The sequence below is a fragment of the Tribolium castaneum genome, chromosome 1, assembly GCF_031307605.1.
Source record: "Tribolium castaneum strain GA2 chromosome 1, icTriCast1.1, whole genome shotgun sequence".
NCBI classification, from domain to species: Eukaryota; Metazoa; Arthropoda; class Insecta; order Coleoptera; family Tenebrionidae; genus Tribolium; species Tribolium castaneum.
The window spans coordinates 1,057,065-1,076,156 of record NC_087394.1 but is presented as its reverse complement, the minus strand read 5'-3'; the positions used below and the strand labels follow the sequence as shown (position 1 = coordinate 1,076,156).

The 19,092-nt window shown below is 35.3% G+C and overlaps 1 protein-coding gene across 18 annotated transcripts in view; it reads right to left on the bottom strand.

Annotated features, from left to right (window-relative positions):
* The window catches only part of nrm (neuromusculin), a 132,249-nt gene that overhangs the window by 19,083 nt on the left and 94,074 nt on the right, over positions 1–19,092 (bottom strand). For all 18 annotated transcript variants that reach the window (XM_015984621.2, XM_064359842.1, XM_064359838.1 and 15 more), the window contains one exon: positions 10,766–10,933. In XM_015984621.2, coding sequence (XP_015840107.1) covers positions 10,766–10,933 — 168 coding nt within the window. The remainder of the gene's footprint in view (positions 1–10,765; positions 10,934–19,092) is intronic.

Below are 19,092 nucleotides of genomic sequence, written 5' to 3'. Positions count from 1 at the left end.
ATTCAAGCTCACGACTTTAAGGACCCATGGTGTACGAACACACTTTGAATTAATTGATCTAAACCCCACATTAGAAGTATTGATAGTCATCTGAAAATTTGTACACAATCATTATTTCTTAGGTCCTGCACATGGAGAATTGCAATTCCAGAAATTTTTTAAAAATCTTAAATATCTCGAAAATGGTTATAGTGAAAGCTGATAAAAACAACCTTAAAATAACTTAACTATCTAAAATAAGAAAGCTACAATTTGTTGTTTGTTTAAGCGCCACCGTCGGTCGACATGACGAGAATATCAGCGTGTAAAATTTGCTACAAAGTGATATTTGTCCGTTTTAATAAATTTAATGGGTCAAACGTCTCCGACTGCCTTTTTATTTTGGCAGTAAACTTTTCCATCATGGTTTTGTTTTAATGTCACAGAGTCTTTCAGATAGACGAGACTTTATTTTCAACGGCAATAGTATGATTGGTTTTTGTCCGGTTCGTACGTGTTCGATGTCAGTTTTAGTTTTTCCATTGTATCGGTTTCTATTGTGGATTTTCCGTCTGACAGTTCTATTAAATAAATGTATCTAGTGAATCATAAAATCGGGACCAATTTTTCTTAATCAATTTTTCAAGTCTCTCCTCATCCGTTGTGTTATTGTTAAAAGACAACTGACTGATGATAACGTCATAGAATGGATAATTACTATTTTGCTGTAGAACAAGGAAATTGTATATAAAAGAAACGCTTCTCAAAAGAAAATAATTGCTCTTTCATGCGAAATGCAATTAGAAATTCATAAACGAATCCTTAAGTGATTCTCGTAGTTTGCGTCAAGCTTTCTTTATTAAATTAGGTATTTGCATCTGATTATAAATGAGAGTTGCTATGCAGATTTGACTATAAACATTTAAATTAAAAAATAAATAAATTACGAATTAATAACATTTGTAATTTAAAAGATCGCCAAACCACAATTGTCTCAAAGAGCAGTATTATTATTATTGAAAAAGCATAAGCCACTTGTTGCAAAGCCTATCTCATTGTTACGTCAGATGTAATAATGTTATTTATAAATAAGTGTTATGTCTTAAAAATTGAAGAAAGAGAACGCGAATGTCAATCGTTACGTGAATAAACATGCATCTAGTATCTGGAAATGCTCGTCCATCTCCGGTCGGCTGCGTCTGGAACGACTTCCATCATTCAGGGTCAAGAGGAAATTGAGTCCAGAGGCTTATCCGTCGGAGGACTTGGTGCGAAACACGCGGAGCGAAACGTCGACCGTCCTTAGATTTATATCTGGGTAGTCAGGATGCGAGCTTTAAACGAAATGGACACTTGCTTTTCTCGCCTCGAAGGCTTATAGGGCTGTATCAGTTACGGCGTGAACGACGACCGTCCTTATGGGAGCACGTAAAATGAGAAGCTATTTTTTTAGTCGCTTCGCCAAATGACTAATCGACGAGATCAACGGCTGAGGCAAAAACACACATTTTACACCCGTTTAGGCTACTTATCCAATATACACCTATTTAAAACCTTTGCTAATTTTTTTCTCGACTATATTTTTATATTCTGACTGCAAGTGGCCTAAACCAGTCACACATATTATCATGCGATTGTAAAGAATAAGGATTATTTCACTAACGAAGGACACTTTATTCACAAGTAGGAACAATAAGTTCTATAACTGAACTGTCTAAGGGTTCTAAAACCAAACTGTCTGACAGGATTACAATACGACTATTTATTTACGAATAAGACTTGAGTTGTTGCATTAATTCGATTTTAATCTTTACCTTCTTAAATATCTGTATTTTAAATTTCATAAAACTCAATTGACAAATATCTGAAAAATCAGGTTGAAAAGACTTAGGTGAGACACCTTATATAAGTAGAGTACACGTTTTTTTCCTTGTGATTGGTAAACTAGTGCAAACTAAATGAAAAAATGTATTCCAGTTAAATATTAACTTTCGAAATATTAATATTTGAAACATTTTGATTAATTATGGTGATCAGCGTTTTTACACTCTAATCTAATAAATTTAAATGATATCATGGTATATGGACTTGAGTAACATAATCAATATTATCTGCAAGCCTTTGGAGAAATGTTTCGTTTTATTGCCATCAACAATCCAAACTAATATCAGACTGGGTACTTATTAATCCAATTTTGCTGCACTAATGAATTAATATATATGCACACGTAATCCTCCAGAATGTTACTTATAAGTTAGCAGTTGTCATAAAATTCAAAACGACGTTGACATTGTTTATGACTCTGCTTATATTACATGAGCTTTAACGCTCCTCATGTTGGTATCATAGATCAGAGCAACTAATTACGTGTCATTTAGGGAAAATTAAACATATTTGGTATTCATAATTTGATATAAAATTTTGATGATGTGACCTTATATTAGCATAATAAATAAATAAATAAAAAGTGTTTTTTTTTGCAAAAAACGAAACACGATTTTTCACTAAAAATACTGGCCGGTAATTGCAATTGCAACTAGATGCTTTTGGCAATTTATTTTGTATCGTCGTCGTTTTTTCAACTGCGATATTAAAAATTGATTATTTGATTATTGGACTCGTCACTGTAACTTTTAATAAACATCCATCAAACTTTTGAGAGAATTCTGGCGCAAGCGGTTGTGAAAAAATCGTCCAGATTTTAATTTCGTCATGAAAGACGATAACTGAGTATTTGGCATCGAATCAGTGTAAACACGGGTCATTAAACATGCTGCCCCGACATTTTATCTTGTTGTGACACATATTTAGGGGTTAAATATTTGACAAGGGCACTGCATTTTATTAGGGTAGGGCGCTGCCCGCAATTAAACAGTGGCGCAGTTATTCCGTTTATATTATTCGTAGTGTAGTGGAAAACGGCCCATTCTGAATCCGCTTTTATTTCCGTACTTTAACTACGCCGACAATAATTACAGCCACCTATAAAACTGAGCCAAGTGCCTACAAATCATACAGGGCGTCTAGATAATATCGACGTGCGCATACATGTGCATTTTTACGACTTGCGACATGAAATTTTAATTCGTATTCTGCAACTTTACGACGCTGAACCAATGGGATAGATTCGACATTCTTCCTAAATTGAGAAATTACGAATTTTCTACAGGAAACAGGCGTTCTTCTAAAAAAATTACCATATGATGTGGAACGAGCTTGCAATTTTATTAATCAAGATTAAAGTAAAATCAATTATTATAATTGTTAATTTTTCCCAACCGACATTGTAGATTTTAATTAGTTTTGTCTCACTGTGTCACAATGTGTCCATTGTTGAGAACAAGTTGTCCCTTTTCCTAAACGAAGGTAGGCAACCTTAAATTAAAAAAATATTTTTTTAATAAACAATTGCATGTAATTATGACGAAGAATGTGACAACGTCATCACAGAACATAACACCGAAACTGCCCACCAAATATAATAATTATTATTCAAATTTAAAACAGCAGGCAGTAATTTGTTAATTGGTTGTCAATCCCTGGGCAAGAGTCTGACTGAAGAAGTACTAATTACAATAGATAATTTTAAACGATATTCACAAACAAAACAATGAAAAAACTAAAATTAAAAAAAGAACCCACATTTTAGATTTAATAAAAATTAAATTGTAAAATGTAAGTCATAACTTTTTATATTATCTTTTTTTGAAGTATATTATTCAATAGAGCCTGCTGAACGATTGTATCCATTTCAACAATAATTATTGTAAAAATGACTTGAAATACAGATAAAGCACAATTGAATTTTTTCAAAGTACAAAAAATTATAAGCAATTATTAATTTGTGTTCCGCGTTTTATTTTTGAGAATCCAGAGAATCCGAGAAAACTATGTTTCTCTGAAAACTGTAATTAGGAACAACTATTGTGTGTATTAGTTATCAGTTAGATTTCTATCGATTTAAGAAAACATCACGCTTCAGATAGAAACTTCAAACCATAAAAGATTCCTATGATGTTTATTGGAGCAGGTATAAGTTTTGACGAGGTTCAAGTTCGACCATTTAAGCGAGTTGAAGAGGATGCTCAGTTAATAAGTACGAGAAATTGGGTTAGAAACTTGCTCCAATTTCCATAAATACTTCATTTGGTCAATGCGGCTTCCATGACCGTTAATTTGCAATCGAATCGAGAGCGTCTTAGCTTAGGTCATGTTAATTCGGTTTAAGTTGCGGCAGGTTTATTCAGGATAACGACGTTTTACGGGAAATTATGCACTCAGTGGTATTTTTAATCCGATAAGAAAAAAGTGCCTTGAATTCAAAAGTAATGACGCCACTCCAATAACTTGATCGTCTAACAGAGACGGCGTTTATCGGCCGAGATGATCTTATAGTTCCTTCGACAGGCTTTGATTCGCCATAAATTGAGTCATAAATTTGCCGGAAAATTTATTGGGTGGGAAATGCTACGCACGAAAGGATAGATCACTGACGAAGATTGCTGATTGCATGTTGCGGCATAAAACAATTTATTCCATCAATTACAATGAAATCAGGAAATGAGGTTTTGCTTCACAACTAAATTAATACGTGTCGATATGTTTGTTAAAAAAGACATTTTGCTTCTTTAAACTCGGTTCGAAAAATCCTTTATAAATATTTAAGGCGTGTGCTTTCATAAGCAACTACCTTTTGCCTCAGAAAATATGTAAATGGGCAGCGATAGGTGCAATAAAACGAATTTTTTCTGATACCTTTGTATGAATATTTTCTTTCCCTAAAAAATTCAGCAATCTCCAAGTACAGATTTTTCAAACATTAGCATTTTACAGCTTCAAAGAGTATCGATTTTTATATTTGACTCAAATTATAGAAATCACTTTACAAAGTGGTTCCAATAAGTAAAAAGAGAGCCATTCCGACTCTTTGTATCTGCACAGATAAGAAAACTTCCGATACCACTTGTCCGGTACAATACACACCAAAGATATTGAAGAATCACAAACGCTTTACTCTTTTTTCCAAAATAAGTAATCCAATTCATTGAAACGGCACTCGCTTCGTACTAAACCATCGGAACGCTTCAAATCACAACAAAACACATACAAATTAAACTATCTAAACGCAATCTTAACTTCATGAAGTTGTTGAAGCTCGCTTGCTGATGAAACCAATTCGAAGAGGAAAAGGACCGAGTCTTATAGCCGCTCGGACGACTAAACATTTAATTAAAGGTAAACCTCCAACCGAATCTTTTAGTAAAGTTGAAGGAAAGTGATCTTAGTGGTGTGAAAGTAATCAGTTTGCAATGAAAATGATGTTTCTTATCTCTTTAATTAAAAAAAAATTGTAGGGTGCAAAATGTTTAAAATGAAATTATCGCAATCACTTTAATTGTTCTGGCATTTTCCCCGCTCTATAATTAAATTCGTTTTAATCTGAAATTTCATTTTACCACGTTTTTTCCAATTAAATTCACGTTTAAAGAAATTCGATTTGGATCCGTAAATTTCGCTAATTGTACAAGATAGCTCGATGAGAGTGTCGTTAGAAAAAGTGCATCAACGAAATCCAGATCTTGATCTCGAAATGTAATCAAGGAGGAGTATCGATAAAAAACGATGCTAATAAAAACCCTGATAAAGGAAGATGAATATATCGATAGGTGCTATGAGAAAAGGACACAGTCCGGCTAAAACGACGGAAAAAGACAAGGAGAACGTGATGCTAGTTCGCTATTGGGCACTTAAATTGCGCGATAAAAACAGAATAGATTGCTAAATCGAAAGAGGATGAAAAAATAAGACTTTCATACGTGGTTGGAATGCGAAAACCGCCGAATCTTCCACGATTGTGTTCTCCCTGATGAATAATATTTAAATATTATTGAAGGGTTAGAATACATTTAAAAACCGTTATTGTTGCAGATTTAATTTTGAATTAAGTCTAGTCGTGAACATTCGTATAATATTAACCGCATGACTACCCCTTAAACCCGTTATAAAAAATCCATCAAAATTCCGTGAATAAAATTTTTTCGCTTCATTTACGCTCAATATGTGCGCAATAATTTTGCCTGAATCGAAGTGTTTCGAAAAATTGCACGAGGTTCATTTGACAAAAATTCAATATTTTTCTTGTTTCCAGTTCCTGCTTTCCTGATTTCGTCTTTGAATATCAGTCGAAACAGATGTTTGTAAATTCTGTGTTTGTTTAATAAATTTAGAGAGGTGAAAGCTGGTATTATTTACACCTGCAAATCCAAATACTCGTCGTCGTTTCAACGGAATTATCAACAGTCGAATGGAGAAGCTTCCTATCGTTGAAGACAATACCGACTCTGCGCTACGAAAGCAAGGCTTATACAAGGTGTCTGTTTTTCGAGCTCCAAGCTCCACCATGAAATCTCAGTTATTATAACAGATACGAGGTTGATTAAATTGCGCATTTTTATGCTGAACAATTATCTAAAAGACAACTTGGTGTGACATTTTTATTTATTGAATTATTGAGAAAAATAAAAAAACGTAATTTACGTTTCTATTTTTTTAAGCAAAAACCAAAAAATCTAGACGCAACTTTGCCCTAATTTAAACAACCCCGTATCTCTTATAATAGCTTAGATCCCGAAAAACGGACAGCCTGTATGGGACGAGTCGAATTGGTTCCCAAATTCTGTAATCCTCTCTAATTATAGTTGACTTGGTTCCCGGGGATGGTCGAATTGGTTCCCGTCGGTCAGGTAGGTCAGATAAACAGATTAAAGTATTATGATAACAGAAATGGCGTTTGTAAGTGTATGAACAAATTTACAAGTTTCAAAACATTCAAAAACAAATCGTATTTTAACAATTTAAAGGCTGTGAATAAATATTTCTTCGAGTATTCAAGTACTTCCAAAACGATGGAGAAGGCGCATAGAACTTAATGGGTACTAGGTCGAAAAATGTTAGAATTATATTTGTAATTTGTCTCCATTTTGATGCTTTAATAGTATTAATAGATATATTAACAAACGCCACGTCATCATGTGATATGTCTTACTAGTCATTACTTGACGAAACATTTTACGAAATTTACAGGAGAGCAATGGGCTTAAAAAAATTACATTCTCTTTAACCAGTTAGCCATGAATAAATGAAATTTGTTGTTGAATTTTGTGCCAAGAAAATAATTATTTGAACATTTCTACCAGCTTTAAATCCAAAATATTAACATATATTTGGCTTAGTCCTTTTTACCTACCTGCTCATGCGGGAGCCAATTCGACCATCACCCGGGAACCAATTCGACCATCACCTTTTACAGAATTATACTTATAGAGATTATTGGGAACCAATTCGACCACGACCGCCTGTATATACATTCTATTGATAAATGTATGTAGCTAATATTACTCAACGTCAATCACTGCTAAAACATTAGCTATTAAAAAGTGAAATTTATTTTGATCGGTTGTTTTGTCTTCCAGACCTAGTGACTAATTACGTAATGTACTTTAAGCTGCTTCTTTTCAAATATTTGCCAAAGTTTAATGAAGTAAACCCGTGTGCAGTTGAGGCATAGTCAGGGACCCTCTTCAAGTTTGCCAAAAGTATTAGCGTCGAGCACTTCCAGTCCGGGAAAGAGAAGAAAAACCGGAAACCGTGGAAACGCGTGAAAAACTAACAATAAACCTCAAGCTGTGATGTCGCGCATGTCGACAAAAACAACGAAAACGCCCTCAGAAGAAAAAAGATTTTATTATTCCCCGTTTTTTTTCTTTACTTTTGTTTACAGGAAGACTTTACTTCTTATTAGTGTAGAAATTATCCATTAGCTGAAGAATAATTTTATTCAATAAAATCCATGACGGGCGCTTTTTCTGTTCAATCTTTACAAAAAGAGCATTTTATCTAAAACCTGAATAGATCTATCTACGTAATTGAGTCCCAAATTAAAGTATTGCGCTCTCAGAATGGTTTGGTAGGTGTGTTAAGTCGCCAAGGGATCGACCGGCCATTGTTGACTTCAATCAGATTCCATGTGCACGTATATTGCTCTCTTCAGATGGAAGAATTAAGTTAGGGCTGATTGCTCCCATCGGCCTGTGCTCTTATAAACCTTTTACATAAAATTAGGACAACCGTGCTAATGAAGGACCAATGGATTTGATCAAATCGACTTTTTTCTTTTCGACTTAATCTCCAGAGTCTGATTGAGATGTGTTCTAGTTCAATATTAAAAAAAAAGATAAGAATACAATGTGAATGTTTTAAGCTATGCATTTAGCGAAATTAGTGAGCGAACCCTCGCAGTTTCCTTGTGCCTTCCTTCCGCGTAGCCAGAAATCATTTAGGGACCCCAAAAGCCAGTCACTAACAAACGTCCTTTTTGCATATCTTCAGGGCAACATAATCTGCAGTATTAGGTACATGGTGGTCTTAGATGTAAACATCCCATTAAATTAACACGGAAAATGTAAACATTACGCAACTTGAGCTCCGGTTCATGTATGTTTAGGTTTTTGCTCATTTATCCTAGAGGTAGTTGGAAATTTTACACTAAACCGAAAATTACACAATTCCAAACCATTAGAGCTCGTTTAATCGATGCCTGAATTAATCAAGCTCTTATTTTCAGAATAGCCAATCCTTTCGTCTAATGAGGAATGTTTTATGGCTAAATGTGTCACCGTCTGGTTGTAAAACCGTTAATGCGTGTCCGCAAAAACGTAATGGAGTATTGACCTTACAGACTTTGTCTAATTGCTTTACTCTCAAACGAAAATATTGGTGTTATTTTTGATTAAATCTAGTTTTTTCAAGGGCTCAATCTCTAAAAGACTCGTAAAATAAATAAAACATAACTCATAAATTTCAAATACCCATGTTACTAAAAACTAATTTGGTACATTTTTGAATTTTTGTGAGAAAATCTTGCAAAACAATTAAGTTTTAACTGAAAAACTTGCGAAATATTTGAGTTAAAACAATGAACGAATTGCGAGAATCAATCTTTATCAAAAACAAATCGATCCACAATTTTTGAACACGTTTCGTAGTTGTTCCTTTAATAATTAACATCAAAATCGCCAAAAAAAATATCTCTCAGTCTTTTGTAAAATTCCACGCTACCGCTGGTGGCTGAAAACAAAAATCAATTTTGTTAATTAAGTATACCAAAGCCTTTAATGGCGTTTTAATGATTGTCTCTTAATACTTTTGTGATATATCAAAAGGGTAGCTTGATAAATTGACTGCTAATGAAACCACTTTACTTTTTACTTTTACGCAAACACCGATGATTTATTTCGTGAATTTTAAAAAGTGCACAATTGTTAAAAACCGAATGCATTTAAAAGACGGAAGCAGCATCAGTTTTGGTATATTGTTCAGTGTAAGCTGTGGAGGTCTAAGACGTGCCCTCCTCTCAAATTGCCGTTATATCCTGTCGACCCCAAAATCTGAACGAGATTTGCTGAGTTTATAGAGAATTTGATCTTGCGGTTGTGGCGTCGGCTGTTCTCGATCGATATAAATGAATTAGCCGTAAAACAACAGCGATTTGTGGTTTAATCTTACACGTATTTAGTGAATTTATGGCCCGTGTACCGCCTACCGCTTACTCCAGGCCCTTTTGTCCGCCCGCGGCCCAAACCGCACCAAATTCAGTTAGTAAAACCGAGCGAGAAATTTATAACCGCTGCCCGATTACAATACACACAGTTAAAAGGAAATACGAGATTAAACTGCTTGATTTGGCGCCGTTTTTTTTACACAGTCGGAATGATAGCAAGAAAAATAATTCATGAAATTACCTTAAAAAAGTTTAAATTTTTCTTAAAATTGCTACTTTAATTAAACGTTTGAAAGTGAGTGAGTCGCTCGTGCAAGATTCCGAATTTTCTTTACATCAACAAGTTAGAAAGTAAGTTTTGCATCATATAATTTACATTAACAAGCCGTAACGATTACGCAGTTGCTCGAGGGTAGTATTTTGAGGTGGCGGAGAATTTTCTGTTCAACTTGAGCATTAAATTTTGTTTTATTCCGCAAACTTTCCCAAATTGGAACAGAAACTGTTTCTCGAGACGTTGTAAGTCTTAAAAACAAACCGTTCGTAAAATACGAACAATTACTGAAAAATATCAACAAATTCGGAAAAGCGAATTCATTAAGAAGCAAACGAAACTTGGTACATTCGTTTAAATTTGTGCAAACTTTGACAAGAAAAACTAATTAAAACACGTAAAGTGTCGAGGTTGAAAAACTACAAAGTTTCGCTTAATGAAGAAAATTTTCGGTAGGACCGCTGTAAAGATTTTAAAATGAATAAAAAAAAATTTAATGTAGCGTTAGTAGAGTTGCATGATTAAATAAATGGATTAAAAACGTAAAAAAGTGTGACGTTAATGAAAGCGCTTGCAAAACCGTAATCGCTGAAAAGTGCTTTTGTTTATTTCAGCGCTGAAATATTATTACAGATCCTGTATCTCGTGCCATTAAGGATAATCTTAAAATCGTATATCCCGCTAGAATGTGGCGAAATGTGATTGTGGCGAAATAGAAACTGTAAATAAGAAGGAACTTGGCTCGAGAAGAAGGAAAATCGAGAAGACCATGACCATAAAACCAACTGACAGTTATCTCCCTTCGATCTAACCTTTTAAAAGAGGGGGGCACACGATTTAAACTTGCGGTTCTTCCGAGCGGAAATTGGTTTATTACACCGACGGACGGTCTCATAAATTTTTATTAATTACCCTAAACTACGAAGCCAATGGTTACGTAAAAAAACACTCACCTCTGTTCATGAGTTGTGTCCCATTGTACCAAGACACTGTGGGAATGGGTTTTCCTCCAGGTGCCTTGCACGTCAACACCACGTCATCACCTTCAATCTTTTCTTCCAAACTTGTTGATTCGTTGACTTCCTTTCCATTGTAGGTCAAAACAACATTAGACGGTTTGACTGAAACAAAGTTTCAAACTTTCAATAGCAATTAGCTAATTGTAATTACTTGTACTCGCATTCAATTCAAACAACTTCTGTTTGTGACAACCAAGAATTAATGTTTACGTATAAACAGCTTCAGTATTGAAAATAGTTTTTTCCAATGTAATCGATCTTGACCCGGCGCCTCCACCAAAATTGTAAATCATTGTTCAAAGCCAATCATAAATCTTAATGTTTGTCTATAATGAAGCTTAAAATCTTACATTCAGGCTTGTAAACCATATTATCGGCACGAAACAGGTGTTATCGAAGGCACGAAATTATAATGAAATTCGCCCAACGTGAGATATTACCCAGATAAATTTCTTATTATTTGAACATGTAACTTAATTGAGTGTTTTGTAACACAAACAAATACAATTTTGTTATTGACGTTCGTACCTCATTTGACCAAAGTAAATACATTAATATGACAATGTCTTGTTAGCTAAATTAAGTCAAAAACAACAAGAAATGTCTTTTCAGGTTTTATTTTCTGTTTGAAACGGTATTATAGCTTGAAGCAATTTTTTATATCGTTGAGTTCAGCTCATCGCCCACCGTTTCAACAAACGAAAGGTACAAATTAAATGCACAGTATTTTATTTAAACGACAAATATTTTTGTTTAGTCAAAATGATAAATGCATAGTGAAAATAATGAATGCGCATATCATTTCAAAACTGGAAAGAAAACTGTAAAATTACAATTAATTAATTATAAATTTACAAAAAATAATAGTAGTGAACATGCTCACAAGGGAGTATAAAGTTGTGCAAGCAAAACGGGCTTGATGGCTTCATTTCAGCGTTAAACAGCGGGTATTTGAGGCCATTCCAATTATGCGCCCAGCAGGAATACCATGAATCTTCGTTTAATCGTCTGCAGACGGACTTGGTCCGTTCCTCCTTCCGGCTTTTATTAATAGACATCATTTAGACACAAACGAAACTCTATTTGTGTTACAGACGATTCAAACAAATTGGTGATAAACGGAAAAAGCGACACGGTCACTCGTTTAAGAGCAACTCAGCCAGAAATTACAGATAAAGCTCTAATTTGATAATTGAACGATAGGCATATAACATATAAAAATGATTGAAAAGCCTTCTAGTAAAACTATTGTAAAGTGGTGATCAAACTTGGGACGAGAGAGAGCTTCCTTTCCATTAAACTTTAATGAGTTTGTCGACGAATCCCAATCTGGATATAAGCTTATTTTTATGGATCATCAATCTATTATGAAAGCCCTTTTTTCTGTCATTCAGTGTAACGAGTATAGCGTCTGAAAACCGGCAGGCACCACGTATAGGAAAGCTTTCGCTTGTCCAAACATTTTACCCAAATAATTAATAAATGATGGAAATGTTGTCCCTTCTGAACAACTCTTATATGAAAAAATAAATGTGACGTCCGCAAAATCTGTTTACTCATTTTAATGAATCCGTATTGAAATTTGCAAATGGTTTTCCAGTACTTGACATTCTGCAGAATTAACTGTCAAAAATATAAATTCACACACATACACACACACACAGTGGTAACATCTAGATCCGTGTTTTCACAAAAGCATCAAACTGTAAATGGAAACTTTTCATACTTCCTGAAAGCAGGTCAACCGTTGTAAAATTTCGGACTAAATAAACCGAATTCCGGCCTCGCTTAACATGTGCTTTTGCAGCGATTGTCCTCGTCGACTTAATGAAAGCTCCTCCAACAATGCAAAATGGACATCCAGATGACGAGAACAATCCGAACGGATCGGTTGCATTGTTTTGCCAATTATCGGTTAAAACAAAAAAAAAAAAGGAGCAAAAAATAAATGCGAGCCTTTCATTCAAAGTCAGACTTTCGAAATATGCACGAGTAATTTATTATTGATTCTGTCCATATTTCCGTCGAAAAAAAGACATAATATTAACTGGACTGGCAAAATGTACTTTTATAGCCCAGTTAAAGAAATTCAAAGCAATTTTTTCCCTCCGGCATGGCATCCAAAAGCTCCGTCGGAATAATAAAATACGACGTGTCCTTGTATTGGCACTCCGCCAAACTAATCAGATCATCCACTTTGAGCCCCATTTGTTTGCAGTGTACTTTGTCGGCTAAGTGCGACAGGTTTTTGTTGACCGATGCTGCCTGCGTTCGTCCTGAAGAACGAGTGTGTGCACAACATGACGAAGAGAATAAGTAGCTCACGATGACCTGTCTTTTCCAAACACATCGCTTGAGGCACTCAGAGATCTAGTGTTACCTTGCCACTGAACGCACTTTAGCTCTAGGCTAAATCGTATAACAAACACGAAACAAAATGAAATGTTTTTTATGTTATGGCCGGATCACGTACAACGTAAAAGTGAACCACGAAAAATTTTTTCACTTCAAGTAACTGAAACATTAATAAAATTCGAGCAGTTAAAGCTTCTTCCTGTGATTATTCACAACGATACACAATTTCCCCCAACTTGAAACTAGCAAATTATAATTTAGCGGATGTAGCTTCACCTAGATTACGTACACTTGAATCCGTATAATTTATTAAAAGCCGACTTGTTCCGTGTATTACCGAAGGCTTCGTCCTCATCCATGTCCAGAGAATGCCGTGGTGTGAAATTAAATTCCAGTGCCAAGACGTTCGCACCGTTTCAGGTCGTCCTTTTTGTCCACGACTTTGGCCGAAGCCAAGGGGTGACGAAGACGACCGCTTACGGTTACTAACTTTAATTACGGAGGTGTCGCTAAATTCCTATACACAACCGCTTCACTCACCTGTCCAAAATTCAAGCCACTAAAAGCACTATTACGAGCTTTCTCTCACAGAGACTCAAAAACTTTAGAGGGTAATTAATTACGGTCGCCAGCTTGACATTCCGTTAAAAAATAAGATTTCGAAAAAAAAATTAATAATTCTTACTTTTTGCTATTTTTAAACGACAAAAAAATTCACTTATCGCAAAAAGTTCAAGAGCTGTGGTGTCTTAAATCCGAGTGCATAAATGGTTGGCCTGAGTGCATTTTTAATTTTGTGTTTGTTGACGTGATTTTTGCTTTACTTTACAAGGAGTGTAAACTATTATTTTCTGGCGTTGTGGTCGCCTTGCTGTAATAAAATGTTAAAAATGTGGCCATCCCGTATTCCCATTGTATACCTTCCTTCTGGCATCATTATTGCCGTCTAGATCTCGCGAGGTATTTTATTGCTGTGGCCGTCGTGCTTCTTATTCCTAAAGAGATGAATAATTCAAGAACAATGATTTCAAAGTCATCCAGCGTTTGTGGTATTAGAACGTCTGCGTCTATTACCGAGATTGAGTTTCTCGATGGCCACCGTTAATAATTCAGTGGGATTCATTTCTGTCGCAGCTGGTGGCAGATGACGGCCTGATTCTGTTCCACAGAACTATATCCTGTTGTAGGAGCGAAACCAGCGACCGGAATTCATCGATACACTGTGATGTATTTACAGGAAACATAAGCGCGCATCCATTTATCACGCTGCATTTATTAAATAATAAAAAAAATCGACCTGGTTAGTTATTTCGTTCCAGAGGTGATGGTTATTGTTTGCTGCAGTTTTATTACACCGACATAAACTACTATGCCGAGGTCATTAAAACTCGACAACTCATGCATTTTCATTCGAGAAATTGGAAGTGTGTTTCGTGGTTCCTTGGAATTTACCACTTTCGTCCATGAAACAATGAGTTATAGCTTATCCAGAGAACGAAACGTAAACTTGATTCAGGAACGAAATAAACTCGCTAAACAACCAGAGTTTATATCAAAGACAAAGTGGAAATTTGAAAACTTTCATATTCATTTTTATTGCCGCACAACCAATAATATGTAATTATATGTTTAAACGTGAACAAATATTATCTTTGAAATAATTACAGCGGTAGCAGATCAACAAAATTACAATACCGCCTCTTTAGGATTTGCAATTTCAAATTTAAAATTAATAATATTACCTCTGTTTGTTTGTTCTTCATTTTACTTTTATTAATGTCATAACTGGGATATCCAGGCCTGGAGATATTTTCTGTTTTGTTGAAGGGATTTATCGTTTTTTAATTTCAAACTCAAGTTGTTTTAACCGAAATGATATACAAATATAAAGCTTATTGTTACTGATATTTTATGCAAACATGCGTCAGGTCTAGCTGCATTTTGCCTTTCTAATACAAAAAAACTTTTCGAGTTTATCGTAACATGTAAATCAGAAGATGCACTCTATTGATTTGCTGCATCACCAGCAAAGCTTAAAATTAATCATTTTTGTATCACAATTTTGATCTCAACTGAACAAGTGGCAAGATAATGTAACGGGCTTACAATCCCATCAGAACAAGACAATTCCTTTGTGGCAGAATTAATCTTTTAATAATTTTCTACTGATAACTTGTTATTTTGTGGAAGAGAAAATACATCAACGTAACATAATTGATAGATGGTTTATTTCTCACTTTGGGTCGAGAATACGGAGAACTATACAGGATGATCCCTGAAGTAATTCAGATCAATCCAATTAATAAGTCTGTTCTGTTAGACCTTGTTCAAGACGTATGTACTAATCATGTCATCAAGAAAGCACCTTTTCTACTTTTTATTAATTAACAGTAATTCCTAAACCAAGTAAAAAACTTTAGAAGCTAGAAAGGCATCCCAATGAGCACTAAAAATAATAGCTCGCCATTAAAAAATATATTATTGTTATTACATCATACTTTTTGAGACACTCTCTATAATCAAAAATATTTTTCTGAAATACGTTCTAAAGTATAAACAACGTCTACATAATATCAAAAGTCTAACTTGACTAATAACCGAGCTACAGAAGGTGAGCTGGGCCACTCTGTAGTTTACGATAAAATTTTTGCATTATGTTTATGTTTCGCTATTGAGAATTTAATGCTCTATTTGCCTGTATTTTTTTGTTTACCGTTATGTAAATATAACCATTAAAAAAACACTGCGCTCTCTGGCGACATTAACGGAACTTTCGAGGACAGCATTATTTGTATATCTTTCACATCCTAACCTTTAGATATCCGTAGTCTAGAAATAGAGAAACAGAAGTCGTTCGAGCGTTTAACTAATTTGTCGATCGTCGTGATTTATGTTAATTGATGGGTTGAAACCAGCTTAGAGCCTATTCTACCTAAATAATTAAGCCTGTCCATTCCGGTACAGAGGTAAATATTCGATTGGGTAAATATTTGATCAATGTGTGGTGAAACCGTAAAGCTTTGGTTGCTCATGTTCTGATGCACAGTTCTCGTCATTATCTCCCTCCTTCAATAAATTATCAAGCACGATGAGTTAACCTCTCATTGCTTTTTAATCACGATTCCCTTTTTTATTATTTAAACGTATACTTGCCACATTAAAAATTTAGCTTTGTTAATTTTTGGCGACCAACTAACTATAATATGTTTCCGTCACCTCAGTAAACACTTTCCTAGTCTAACACGCCATCATTCAATTTCTTGTGACGCAGCTGCGCGATGACTTGATAAGATGACGGATGGAGAAAGGTCGCGGTCGGCGGTCCAGCGTTGCGACGTCAATTAATCAGCGTCGCGACGCAGACCGACGACGACATTAAGCGACAGGGCTGTAACCTTTGCAGTGCAAGAAACCAAGCTGTCTTACTAATAGACCTGCTGACACATTTATCAATACGTCTGTTGGCCAACGAAACACTTTCAGTCAGAAAGTGGAGTCCATTAAGTGTTGCGAAGACAAAAGTTGAAGTACTAATGGAGGGACTTGTGTCAGAAAGCGTTTAACTAGATGACGGCTGATGTGTCATCAAGACAATTTTGCTAGAGACATTACTTCCTTATTAATGACTTAAAAAAACACGAAAAAATTGTTGATTATTCAAAATACATAGCAGCTTAGACAAGGCTTTGATTTTCATTCTTGCACAACAAATTTTAGAGCAAGCCGCAAGTTAAATAAACTCAACCTAAACACAATCAGATGTTAAATTGTGCGGTCGTTATTCTTTTTCCCGCTAATAATGTCTTCATTCAAGGCATGTGCAGGTGTTTCGTTTCTCAGTTAAATTTACCTAATTTACTACAAATTAGAGCCGTAGCGTTGTTTCGCTCCAAATAATTAAACATTAACCAAACACAATTTCGCTCCGTCTGGAGGACCTTTTATAAAATTGTCGAATGGTTTGAGAAGTGCTCTCGAGCTGCATTTGCTTCATATACACATTTTAGTTTGTGGTTAATACAAGACCACCATAAAGCACTGAATGTATACATATAGTATACCTACAACCTACATATAGCTGGATGGAGCTTGCTGGGGAAGGGAGTCGTAATTTGAAACAGAATTTTACGCTGCACTAAGAGGGCTTTTGTATTTGCCACTCGAGTCCGGAGGATTTGCAGATTGCCGTTTTATTATTTCATACATACAGAGTGCTCTTTTGCCATGAAAGTAAATACAGATTGAGTTGCTGATGTAAACTTGAGAGGAATATTGCGTGCTGCCTGCCAGGTTAGCTATTCTTGGAACCGGAACGGATTTAACATGCTATCTGTTAAAAACACTTTTCCATCATGATTTTTACAACGAACGGAAACTACATCACTAATAATTCAAAACGAACAACAATTTAATCGAACTGGCAGTGAAGACCAATCTAGCAGACAGTTGCATTAAATTCGAATGTACAATAACACGTAATACTCGTATGTCTGTGATACGGTGCGTTAATGTGTATGATCACTGACTGTCCAGTTGCCGACCAGCGAAACATGAATTATCCCTCGTGTAAATGTGATTATTGCAATATCGATCTCTTCAACACGACAACGTTTCGTTTCGTTTTTTTTTGTACAATTGTGTAAAATAATTTCCACTTTTGAAAAAATCCATTAATACAAATTAACCTTTCTGCAAAGTTGCACCTAGTTAAAATTTCACAGGGAATGAATTTGACGTGGATTTTTTTCCCCCGTTTACAAACAGTGGACGTTCCGCTATAATTCTGTCCAGACAGGCAAGGGGACATTTCGTTTTCAATTAAATCGCTCCGCGAAAGTGGTATATGCGGAGAGAGAAAGCAGCTCGTTGGAAACTCGCATCAGCATAAACTCGAGGAAAGTTTTTATCCGTACAAATGCGACATTGCTGTTTAAGGACTTAATAAACGAAACAGTGTAATCTCAGTCGTCGGTGCCGTCGTTGCACTACAGCATTCTAATGCACTTCATGGAGGAAACAATCTCACACCAAATGAACTAAACTGCTTAATTCTCAGCAATCTGACAGTGGTTGTGGTTGCTTCGTACGTCGCAGCGCATATGTTTTCCTTCCTTCCTCAATGACTCTGACACATTTGCATTTTTACATTGTTGCATGTTTGGGGATGATTGTGTTAGATACGAATCTATAAAATAAACCCACACAAAAAAAGTCCCTTCAGAAAAAAAAACACAGAAAAATTAACTTACTGAGAAGAAAAAAAAATTATGCAATCGGAAATAAATTTCCCATTCACATATAAGTCTGTGTGTTTTTTTTCTTGTGAGCTCTTTTGTTTCATCTGAGTTTCATTTGACGTGTGCTTTTTCTGTGTGGGCTTTTTTTGAGCTATTTTTCATGTGGGATTTTTTCTGGTCACTGAAGACTTTTGGTACAGGTCAATGACCATCGATCCGCTTCCTAGTCGTGATTAGGCTACAAATTAGGCAACATGTGTCGTCGATGAAACTCATTAGTTGATTCTTTAAAACAACCATCAAGCCTTTAATTAATTTCAACGTGTTATTAACCGCAAGCATTTATCTTCGTTTGTGCCACATTTCGAGACAAGTGTCCATCACTGGGTCTTTGTCAATCAAGTGAAACTCATCATCATATGGCAGAATTGTCTTGTTAACATTTCGCTTGCTCTGCTAAAACCTGTAGAAAATTATAGTACAAGTTCATGCAGAGAGAGTAGCTTATTCAATTCAATTTCCATGAATAAAACTCGTGTTAAGTGCCGAATCGTAGAATGCCACTAATTGGCTACGAACCAAGGGAAAATTTCAGCTCTCCCAGCATGATCTCCGCACCACCCCTAAGCCAAATTGAATAAATAAGAGCAACGTACGAGTGGGGTTTGT